The sequence below is a fragment of the Stegastes partitus genome, unplaced genomic scaffold, assembly GCF_000690725.1.
Source record: "Stegastes partitus isolate 25-593 unplaced genomic scaffold, Stegastes_partitus-1.0.2 Scaffold1271, whole genome shotgun sequence".
NCBI lineage: Eukaryota > Metazoa > Chordata > Actinopteri > Pomacentridae > Stegastes > Stegastes partitus.
In genome coordinates this window covers 34,781-46,762 of record NW_007579002.1, presented here as the reverse complement: position 1 = coordinate 46,762, position 11,982 = coordinate 34,781, and the positions used below count along the sequence as shown (strand labels likewise).

At 47.9% G+C, this 11,982-nt stretch overlaps 1 protein-coding gene across 1 annotated transcript in view; it reads left to right on the top strand.

The window, feature by feature from the left end:
- Positions 1–11,982, top strand: part of myo5b (myosin VB) — a 45,025-nt gene that overhangs the window by 9,398 nt on the left and 23,645 nt on the right. Inside the window, 15 exon segments of the mRNA XM_008298015.1 lie at positions 240–411; positions 1,119–1,263; positions 1,766–1,922; positions 2,571–2,714; positions 2,792–2,873; positions 5,178–5,285; positions 5,553–5,662; positions 5,732–5,997; positions 6,504–6,585; positions 6,667–6,807; positions 7,577–7,699; positions 8,339–8,422; positions 9,051–9,185; positions 9,256–9,353; positions 11,343–11,429. Of these exon segments, the coding sequence (XP_008296237.1) occupies positions 240–411; positions 1,119–1,263; positions 1,766–1,922; positions 2,571–2,714; positions 2,792–2,873; positions 5,178–5,285; positions 5,553–5,662; positions 5,732–5,997; positions 6,504–6,585; positions 6,667–6,807; positions 7,577–7,699; positions 8,339–8,422; positions 9,051–9,185; positions 9,256–9,353; positions 11,343–11,429 (1,934 nt within the window).

Below are 11,982 nucleotides of genomic sequence, written 5' to 3'. Positions count from 1 at the left end.
TTCTGTCATAGACGTTAGACCAAAGTTATGTGATGAAGTTCTGAGGCTCAGAAATGATGGAAACAGTCCATTAAGGTGATCTATCTGGACCCTCCTCTGTGGACTTGAAGGACCTGGACCTCTGGAACATTCACAGTCTGAAGGTAGAACTCTGGTCAGTAGCTAGAGGTTCTGCAGAACCAGAACCAGGTGTTCTGAGGAGGGTTGACTGATTGTGTATTGATTGTGTATTGATCCAGCCCCTGGAGTACCCGGTCGGTCCAAAGTCCAACCCTCTGCCATTCCTTCGGAACCCCGACATCCTGGTGGGAGAGAATGACCTGACGGCTCTGAGCTACCTCCATGAACCTGCTGTTCTTCACAACCTGCGGGTCCGGTTCCTGGAGTCCAACCACATCTACACGTACTGCGGTGGGTGTTCTGCTGCCTGTAGCTCAGCCCACTGATTCCTAAACATCTGCTTCATCTGCTGGTGAAGCACCTTCCTGTTCACTCACTCCCACTGATCAGCCTTTTGTTCTTCATGTATTTGTCAGTTTTATGGATTTTTGTTGTTGTTTATTGTTTCTTCCTCCTCATTTACTGTATTTATAATTTATGTTGTTTACATTGTAGTCTATTTTTCTATCATTGAATTGTAGTTTGACCTTCCTCTCTTCAGGCATTTGGTTTTTTGTCAGTTGATGAATCTTCTTTACCTTCTTTTCTATTCACCTGAGTTGCATTTTGTTTATTGGTGATATTATTTCTTTGTGTTTTGTTTATTATTTGTTTGAGCCTGTGATTTACTTCCCTTGCTGTCGTCTTGTCTTTCCTCGTCATGTGTTTTTACCTTCTCGTGTACGTGTTTGTATTTTCTGTTACATTAACTTCTTGATTGTCACATATTTCTTGTTTTGTCTTTATTTTATCTTATTGTTTTACCCGTGATGTATTCTTCTTTGAACCTTTTTTAGGTTTTATTTTTGATGTATTTTGCATTTTATTGATCTATTGTTGAGTGTTTCTTCTTCACAGGGATCTCGTTCTCGTATTCACTCGTTTTCTCATCATGTGTTTCACTGTTTGTCCTCCTGCTCGGCTCTGATTTTGTTCACAATGATGCCGTTTGTTCTCAGGAATCGTGCTGGTCGCCATCAACCCGTACGAGCAGCTGCAGATCTACGGCGAGGAGGTGATCAACGCCTACAGCGGCCAGAACATGGGCGACATGGACCCGCACATCTTCGCTGTGGCCGAGGAGGCGTACAAGCAGATGGCCAGGTAGAGCCGATCGATCGGCCGCATGAGTGATCACAGCAGAGACGCACTGGGCTGAACAGGAAGCTGCTGCTTTTATTGTGACATCCTCTGATCACATGTTCACTGGAGCAGTCACACACAGGAAGTTCATCTGTCTTAGTTTGAGTCCTTCAGCTGGTGACGATCAGAGCAGACCGACTAAACAATAGAAATGTGTTGAAGTGTGAAGATGTTTTAACATGACGAGAAAACGTTCAGAGCGAAATGCTGCCGGAAAGAAAGATTTCCTCGTTAGAACATAAAGTCTGAATATTCTCAGAAGAAACTCAAATCACGAATAAATAAAAGTGCTGAAGGCCTGAAAGTCGCTGAAGATGAAAGAACTTTAAGAACTGGATCAGTTAGTCGTTGGTGTACATTTCCAAATGAAACCTTTTGTTCTCGTATCGACTGTTTCTGTCAAAATATTCCAAAAAACTCAGTTTCTGTGTTCAGCTGCTGAATCATGAAACTTGTTCTGCAGAGACGAGAGGAACCAGTCCATCATCGTGAGCGGAGAGTCGGGAGCAGGAAAGACGGTTTCTGCCAAATACGCCATGAGGTTCTTCGCCACGGTGGGCGGGTCGGCCAACGACACCAACGTGGAGGAGAAGGTTCTGGCCTCCAGTCCCATCATGGAGGTGAGGTCCAGATGTTTCATCCAGACCAGCTCTTCCTCACTCACAGGAACAGGAGAAGCTCTCAATGAAAGAGTTCCTGTGTTGACACTGAGCTGAAGTCATCCTGCTGCTGTCAGCCTGACGTCCTCACACAAGCTGCTGAAGATAATCTGCTCATGAACTCTTTAAATGGTGCTGCTGTAAGAAAACAAAAACAGTTTTATTCATCCCAAACCAACCACCTGATGATTCCAGATGTTTATTAGCTGCTAATAATTCTCAGTTCGTTTGAATCATTTCTTAGCTTCTGAATTAATCTGCATTTTGATAATTGATTAATCGGTTTGAGTAATTTAATAAAACAGTCTAAACTCTGTGACTTCAGCTTCTTCAGTGAACATGTTCTGGTTTCTTTCCTCCTCTATCACTGAACTGAACATCTCTGGACGAAAGCAGATGTTTGAGGAATCTCTGATCCACCAAACAGCTGATCGATTCATGCAGAAAACAATCCGCAGTGAAAATACTCTTCAGCCTCAGCTGACTGCAGACTTTAGTTGGGTTCATGACACACTTGTTTCCATGGAGACCAGTTGGCATCCCCCCAGCAGGGGGTGCCGCTGAACAGGGAGGTCTCACTCTGAATTAAACGGGTCTTTTTCCCATCAGGCCATCGGAAACGCAAAAACGACTCGGAACGACAACAGCAGCCGCTTTGGGAAGTACATCCAGATTGGGTTCAGCCGACATTATCACATCATCGGCGCCAACATGAGGACGTACCTGCTGGAGAAGTCTCGCGTCGTGTTCCAGGTGAGTCCCACCTGATCAGGCTCTCAGATTAACATTGTGACTGTTCTGAGTAAAGAGTTCTGCTGTCTGTGTTTCAGGCTGAGGACGAGAGGAACTATCACATCTTCTACCAGCTGTGTGCTTCAGCCAGTTTACCAGAGTTCAAGGACCTCAGCCTCAGTAAGTCTGGTTCTGCCTCGGTACCAACCAGTAGTCGTTAGCCACGAACAACCGCTAGCCATTAGCCACCAACAGCCAGCTGCTTGCCATTAATTCAATTCAATTCAATTCAATTTTATTTGTATAGCGCATATTTACAACAACAGTCATCTCATAGCGCTTCATTAGCCATTAGCTACCAACAACCATTAGCCGTTAGCATCAGCAGCCATTAGCCACCAACACCATTATCCATTAGCCACCAACAACCATTAGCCATTGGCAACCAACAACCATTAGCCATTAGCATCAATTCAATTCAGCTTTATTTGTATAGCGCAGTTTACAACATCTTATCACACAGCACCAGTGACCATTAGCCATTAGCAACCATCAACCATTAGCCACCAACAACCATTAGTCATTAGCCACCAACAATTGCTAAGCATTAGCCACCAGCAGCCAGCCATTAGCCACCAACCACCATTAGTCACCAACAACTGTTAGCCATTAGCCACCAACAACCATTAGCTGTTAGCATAGCAGCCATTAGTCACCAACACCATTAGCCAACAACATCTATTAGCCATTTGCAACCAATAGCCATTAGTCGTTAGCATCAGCAGCCATTAGCCACCAATAACCATTAGCCATTAGCAACCATCAACCATTAGCCACCAACAACCATTAGTTGTTAGCAACCATCAATTGCTATCCATTAGCCACCAACAGCCAGCCTTTAGCCATTAGCCACCAACCACCATTAACCACGAATAACCATTAGCCATTTGCCACCAGCGGCTAACAGCCAGCTGTTAGCCACTACCCACCAACAACCATTAGCCATTAGCCACAAACAACCACTAGTCGTTAGCATCAGCAGCCATTAGCCAGCAATACCATAAGCCATTAGCCACCAACAAACATTAGCCACCAACAACCATTTGCCGTTAGCACCAACATCCATTAGCCAGTAGCAACCAACAACCATTAGCCACCAACAACTGTTAGCCAATAGCCACCAATAACCAGTAGTCGTTAGCAACCATCAACAATTAGCCTCCAACAACCATATGTCATTAGCCACCAACAATTGCTATCCATTAGCCACCAATAACCATTAGTCATTAGCAACCATCAACTATTAGCCACCAACCACCATTAACCATGAATAACCATTAGCCATTAGCCACCAGCGGCTAACAGCCAGCCGTTAGCTATTACCCACCAACAACCATTAGCCATTAGCTACCAACAGTCATTAGCTGTTAGCATCAGCAGCCATTAGGCAGCAACAACATAAGCCATTAGCCACCAACAACCATTAGCCGTTAGCCACCAACATCCGTTAGCCATTAGCAACCAAAAACCATTAGCCACCAACAACTGTTTGTCAGTAGCAACCATTAGCCACCAACAACCATTAGTCATTAGCCACCAACAATTGCTATCCATTAGCAGTCAACAACCATTAGTCATTAGCCACCAACGATTGCTAGCCATTAGCCACCAATAACAATTACTCATTAGCAACCATCAACCATTAGCTACCAACAACCATTAGTCGTTAGCCACCAACAATTGCTATCCATTAGCCACCAACAGCCAGCCGTTAGCCATTAACCACCAACAACCATTAACCACGAACAACCGTTAGCCATTACCCACCAATAGCTAACCGCCAGCCGTTAGCCATTAGCCACCAACAACCATTAGCCATTAGCTACCAACAACCATTTGCCATTAGCCACCAACAACTGTTAGCCACTAGCTTGTCCAGTAAACAAGCTGCTGACTTTTATATATATATATATATATTTATATGTATATATATATATTGGGCTTTTCGCCTTTATTTAGAGCAGTAGAGATAGACAGGAAAGGGGGGAGAGGAATGGGGAGAAATCTGCAGCAAAGGTTCGTGAGCGAGAGTCGAACCCACTATAAGCTAACTATAGCTAACTACAGCTAACTATAGCCCCTGTTCATGGGGCGCCCACTGACTCTTTCTAACTCTTTAAAAACACAATAAAATCTTTAAGTCAGCTCTGATCTGACCAGGAGCTGGTAGAAGCCACATGTGATTGCATGTGTCTGAGCAGTAGAGCATCATGGGAAGTTTCTGATACAGGTGAAGCCATGTTGGTCCACGTATTTAACCAGCAGCTTCCAAGTGAGCCGACCAAAAGCTGCTGCAGAGGAAATGGGAGAACTCATGGACTCGAAAGGATCCGAACGCAGCATACAACCGGAGGGACGCACCCTGATGGTAATAAACCTGAAACGTTCCGTTTGTAGCTGTTGACCATCTGCTGTCCTCCTCAGCCAGCGCAGAAGATTTCACCTACACGTCTTTAGGAGAGAACATCTTCATTGAGGGCGTGAACGACGCCGAGGACTTCAAGAAGACCAGAGAAGCTTTTACGCTACTCGGTGAGAAACGAAGCGGGATGACAACACTGGACTGCTCAGAGGTTCTGTTCACACTTGGTCTGATGTTTGGAACCCAAACTTAGTTCTAATGATACGTATTCTGACCTGAAGTTTTCTATTTTCATCTGCAAAGTTCTCACTGCTCACACTTCAGTCCGTTATGAAAAAGAGAACGGACATTTTAACCGTCGGCTGGGTTTCAGGTTCAGACGGTTGAACGGTCTGTTGTCTTCAGGGTGTGACACGTCTGTCTGTCTGTCTGAGCAGGTATAAAGGACAGCAGTCAGAGCAGCATCTTTAAAGTCATCGCCTCCATCCTCCATCTGGGGAACGTTGAGATCTGCTCTGAGAGGGACGGAGAGTCCTGCCACATCTCGGTGCGTTGCAGTGACGGTTGCAGCTGAAGGTGCATCCTCCTGGGATCTGACGTGCTGTTTGTGTTGCAGAGGAACGACCCTCACCTGCAGAGCTTCTGCCGGCTGCTGGGCGTGGAGCTGCAGCAGATGGAGCACTGGCTCTGCCACCGCAAGCTGTCCACCACCGCCGAGACTTACGTGAAGAACATGTCCAGCCGGCAGGCCGCCAACGCCCGCGACGCGCTCGCCAAGCACATCTACGCTCGCATGTTCGACTGGATCGTGGAGCACATCAACATGGCGCTGCAGACGTCCTCCAAGCAGCACTCCTTCATCGGAGTCCTGGACATCTACGGGTACCAACACACGCCTCCTTCACCGGGTTCTTCAAATGGCAGTTTGTTTTACAGATGTCCTGGTCGGGTGTTGTTCTGGCCCCGATCCGAGTCATTTAATCCACATTATCCGCTGATGCTACATAATACACACCTCATGTAGTTTGACCAGCTGTAGTAGCTGGTTGTTCCACCAGGTGGAGCCTCAGACTACAGTCATGGTGGCAGCAGAGAGCATTGTGGGAGTTTAGCAGCAGCGGGACCACGACAGAGACTCTGAGGAGGTTCATGAAACACACATTAAATCCAGTTCAGTCAGGATCAAGCGTTCCTGCGTCTGGAGCTGCGTCAGCGAGACGAGCCTGAGTTCTTGTTGACGTGTCAGCTGTTGGTACCGATGTGTGAACGTGGCTGTAGGCAGCAGACTAACTCGAGCTTCCTGTTGGTACCGAGCCGATCTGAGCTCAGAACATCCTCACTTGTTGTGCTCAGTGTGATGAGACAGCGGTGTGTGTGAATGTGTGCAGGTTTGAGACGTTCGAGGTGAACAGCTTCGAGCAGTTCTGCATCAACTACGCCAACGAGAAGCTGCAGCAGCAGTTCAACTCGGTGAGTCCTCAGAAACCGTCCACTTCCTGCCTGAGCTGCTGTGTGGAGATGATGTGAACATGCTGCTGTTCTCCTCCTCAGCATGTGTTCAAGCTGGAGCAGGAGGAGTACATGAAGGAGCAGATCCCCTGGACTCTGATCGACTTCTACGACAACCAGCCCTGCATCGACCTGATCGAGGCTCGACTCGGCATCCTGGACCTGCTGGACGAAGAGTGTAAAGTAAGAATCACCGACTTGGTTTTGAGTGTCAAACCGGAGGAGCTTCATTCATAATCATAACTGATCAGGTTTATTCAGCTCAGAGACGCTGAGCACTGCCAGGTATCCATCCGGTGGTGGTATCTCCGGCTGTAGCCCCAGCTGCCCTGGGGGGGGGCAGATTGACAGAGGCCTGGCCGCCATCCTGCCCTCCGACCACCACCTCATACGCATCCACACCAGGCAGGTGGAGAGGCGTCCAGTCCAACGACACGACGACCAGGACACTGGCTGCAGGGCGGAATCGAGCCGCCGACCTTCCTTTGACCGACCCGCTGTACCACCTGAGCCACAGCCGCCCCAAAGCTACAGGCGGTTCTGCTCGTAGTAGTTTGATCAAGTTGAACCAAAGTTTTAGGATTCAGAACACCTACAGGACCGTTTGAATGTCAGCACTGCAGAATTCACCGTGAAGCAAAACATTTGGTCTGCAGTGACAGTCACGGTGCTGGATCCTGCCTGTAGGTGGTCCTGGTAGGTTCTGGAGGTACCATGATCCTTTCATTGTCTAGAACTGGTTCTGACCAACCACCGATTGTTTCTGTGACTCTATGTCATAGACACTAGACTGTTCACAGTGTGAGACATCCCATAATACTGACGCTACCAGCTGCTGGCATCCACTCCAAGGGTCTCAGTCTGAAGCTCAGATCTTCTTCTTGTTGCAGACGTGGAGCAGCACGGCACCATACATGTGTTCTTCTGAATTAAAGTTATTGTTGTGTTACAGGTTCCGAAGGGAACGGATCAGAACTGGGCCCAGAAGCTCTACAAGCAGCACTCCAGCAGCGCCCACTTCCAGAAACCTCGAATGTCCAACACGTCCTTCATCATCATCCACTTCGCCGACAAGGTGAGCAGCTGAAGATGAGCCCAGCTGCTGAAACGTTGCCGTCGGGTTTAAAACACAGTAAATCAGTCAAACCTCTCTGGACTGAGCCGGTACAGGTTCCTCCAGGAACCTCCACACAGGCAGGGTTCATCTGATGAGCTCCTTAGGGTTCTCCCAGTTCTAACAGCACTCTCCAGTAGAACCTGAGTGTTCAGATAAGCTGAAGGATGGATCCAGATGTTGTTGCTTCTCAGACGTTTCTGTGGAGGAGCTTCTTCACTCAGACTGCAGAGAGCATTGTGGGAGTTTAGCCGCGACGGCGCCATGACAGCGACTTCCTCATGTCCTCCGACCAGAGTGACACAGGACGGATCTGGTGCTGGTGCTGGTGCTGGTGCTGGTCAGACACTGATCCAGGGAATGCTCATCGTTAGACAGATGTGGGGCTGCAGCGACCGGAGAACAGGTGTTAGCATGTTGAGGCGCTACAGCAACCAGAGCTGTGGGGTTCCTCAGGGCTCAGTACTGCTCAGGTTCTGACTGAATCCTGTTAGCAGACGGTTCTGATTTATGTTGCTGCTGCAGTCGTTCAGAACAACTCAGATTTAATTTCAACAAACTGACTCTGAGTGAGACTAAAACCAGGACCTCTGCTCACAGGTGGAGTACCAGTGTGAAGGCTTTCTGGAAAAGAACCGAGACACCGTCTACGAGGAGCAGATCAACATCCTGAAGGCCAGCCAGGTACCCACCACAGCCACAACCGGAACCAGAACCCTTTAAATCTGAGTTTACCACCAGTGAGCTTCCTGCAGCTTTAGCTTCACCTCGTCTGCTGTCAGACGTCTTGTTTTCATGCCTTTGTTGGTTCGTAACCACTGATAAAAGATCCAGAGTCTCGGGGCGCCGCTACAGCTCACCTGGTGGAGCTGGCGTCCCATGTGCAGGGCTCCAGTCCCCATGTGGAGGTCGTGGGTTCGAGTCCTGTCCCACATGTCCTCCCCCCATCCTGTCTGTCTCTGACTACACTATCCAATAAAGGCACAAAGGCCTAAAAAATAACTTAAAAAAAAAAAAAAAAGATCTAGAGTCTTGGAGAACCTGCAGGTTCTGATGTTCTGAAGCTGCTGCATTTGTTCTGCTGATACTTTCTGTCGGTATGAGATTCAAGATTCAAGATTCAAGAGTTTTATTGTCATATGCACAGCAAAACAGGTAGTTGTACTACACAATGAAATTCTTACTCTGTTCAATCCCCCGAAAAAGACGATACATTAAAGATAAATAAAACAAGCCAATAAGAACAGAATAAACAATTAAAAAACAACAATAAAGTGTTTCAGTGTTATGTGTATGGACTCTGTCCCCTCAGTTCCAGCTCGTCGCAGACCTGTTCCACGAGAAAGACGACGTGTCCTCGTCCAAGTCATCAAGAGTGAACGTCCGATCGGCAAAGTCGGTTCCCAAAGTTCCCAACAAGGAGCACAGGAAGACAGTGGGACACCAGGTGGGTCTCTGTTCCCTCGGCAGAACTCTGAGGAACACTGCTGGGTCTAATGAGGTTCTGTGCTCTTCAGTTCCGCAGCTCTCTTCATCTGCTCATGGAGACTCTGAACGCAACGACGCCTCACTACGTCCGCTGCATCAAACCCAACGACGACAAGGAGGCCTTCTCGTGAGTTCCTCTGACAGACCGGCTTCCTCTCAGCAGGAGCACATTCAGTTTCTATTCAGACGTTCCATCAGATTAACTCCAAGCCCAAAACCAGATCCAGAGCAGGTCTAAGGGGTCGCTCAAAGCCCCTAACGCTGCAGAACTTTCAGACTTATGATGTATAAACAGGCAAGTTTGTCCTGAACAGACAAATTAACAGAAGAGGATGTTTGGACCGAACCTTTCACACCAGGTATAGATGCATGTAGTCTGTTGAACAACCACATCGGGCTGTGGGACAGACCGGAGTCCTTCTGAAACCTTGTAAATGGTTTAATGGCTGCGTCACACCGACAGAAGACATGTGGGAGTCGTCTCCTCCCTCGTGGTCGTTGTGTGTCAGAGCTGCAGGACTTTGACTGTTGGAGGTTATTTCAGTCTCAGAATGTGTTTGCGAGGTTCAGCACAGACTCGCCCTGTTCAGGTTTAAATGAAATGATCCGGTCACATGTGAGCAGCTCAGCTGACGGCTTCATTCTGCAGCCGGCTGCGTCCTGATGAGCAGCAGGAAGATCAGGTAGGAGCACAGCTTTCTGTTCATGCCTCATGAACACAGTGCAGCAGCAGTAGGTCCTCAGGTCCAGACAGGTGCTCAGTGTGTTTGTCACAGTTCAGTTCTCTCGTGGTTCTCTTGTGGTTCTCTTGTGGTTCTGGGGCAGAAGCTGTTTTCAGCCTGTTTGTCTGTGGTTTGATGGACTTGAAGCTTCCAACTGAGGCTAACCCTGTCCAGGACGGGATGGGTCCTTCAGAATGTTGCTGCTCTACTGAGACGTCGAGAGCTGAACAGTGAACAGCTGATGACCCTCTAAGGTACAGGTGTCAAACTCAGGCCCGTGGGCCACATTTGGCCACGGTGTGATTGTATTTGGCCCGCGAGATAATATCACATCTGTCAGAGCACGCACTGCTAACGCTACACAGAATGCTCTGCTAGCGCGCTGGCGTGTCGACTGTTGTCTGATCAGCAGCTCTGAGCTCAGAACCGAGCTGAGCTGATGTATCTGTGATTTCTAATGTTCATAACATTCAGCTTTGCTTGTTCCAGAGTCAAGGTTTAAACAGAACTCAAGTTTGTTTCCACATGAAAAGATTTCTTATTATTGTTATTGTTATTGTTATTGTTATTGTTATTGTTATTGTTGTCGTCATCATCATTATTATTATTATTATTTTATTGTGTTGGTTGTTGTTGTTGTTGTTGTTGTCGTCGTCATATATTCTGGACATAAAGCAAAACAGACACAATCGTACTACATTTTTCAGTCAGCATCCCGTCTGGCCCGCGGCTGAGTCCCAGCTCTTCATGTCGGCCCGCTGTGTTCTGAGTTCTGCTCAGAGGCTGGTGGTGACTCTCTCCACACGGTCCCTGCTGATCATTAGTGGATCAGTCTGCTTGACTTCTTTGGTTTTGTGGAGTTTAGAACCAGATGGTTCTCTGAACGTCAGTCTTTGGACTTCGTCTGTGGAGGACTGGTCTCCTCCAAGCACAGTGGTGTTGAACTTGCTGATGGTGCTGGAGGTCTGGATGTAGTCGTATGGACAGCGCTGACGGTGGAGCAGAGCTGGTGTCCTGTTCTGACGCTCTGCTTGGTTAGAAGGTCTTTGATCCAGCAGCAGGAGGGCTGTGAAGGTCCCTCCGTCTAGAGACCAGTCCGCTGATCACAGTGTTGAAGGTGGAGCTAAAATCTATGGAAGCTTCCTCACACAGCTCCCCTGGTGGTCGGTAGGAGTCGGTGCAGTGTGAAGAGCAGCATCCTCTGTAGACCGGTTGGCTGTGGAGGTCAGCTGGTGGATGGAGGTGGTGGAGATGTTCTACAGAACCAGAACATGGACGCGTTTCTTAATAACGGAGTGACGGTGGTCGCTCAGCTGCTGATGACAGTCTTCCGTCGGTTTACGTCTACTTTGGATCCACAGCAGGTCGGTGTTAACGTGATTCTGTCGCTGCAGGTTCGATTCCCGCAGAGCTGTGCAGCAGCTGAGGGCCTGCGGAGTCCTGGAGACGATCCGGATCAGCGCCGCCGGGTACCCGTCCAGGTGAGTCTGTTCGTTACCTGTCAGCAGCAGAACATTCTCAGTTTGACTCCTCAGAACTCATGTTGGTCAGCAGAGACGTGAACAGTCGCAGAGATGTTTGCTGCTGTGGAGGATCTGATGCTAGGAACACAAAGAGCTCATCTTCTTCTTGTTTGTTTTGTTGTTACCTTCTCTGCACCGCGTCGTTGAGTGTCTTGAAAAACGCAATGAAGTATTATTATTATTATTGTTGTTGCTGTTGTTGTTAGTAGTAGCAGTATCAGGAGGAGTTAGTGGAGAACCAGAGCTTGGTTCTTCAGAGACTTGACCTTCCTAGAACTTGGTCCTCAGCTGCTCTGACATGGAGGTAGAACAGCTGCCAGATGTGGCTACTGAGTCATAGTATGTTTGAAGACCTGCAGCATCATTTCACCGAGTCAGACCTCTGGTCCTACGTGTCTGTAAAAGGACAAAGTAGATCTGAAGACACTGGAACTTGAACTGTGAGGAATCAGATAGACTGTAGATAAACTGGAATTACAACCAAATAAATACAAGTTCAGCTGCAGATATT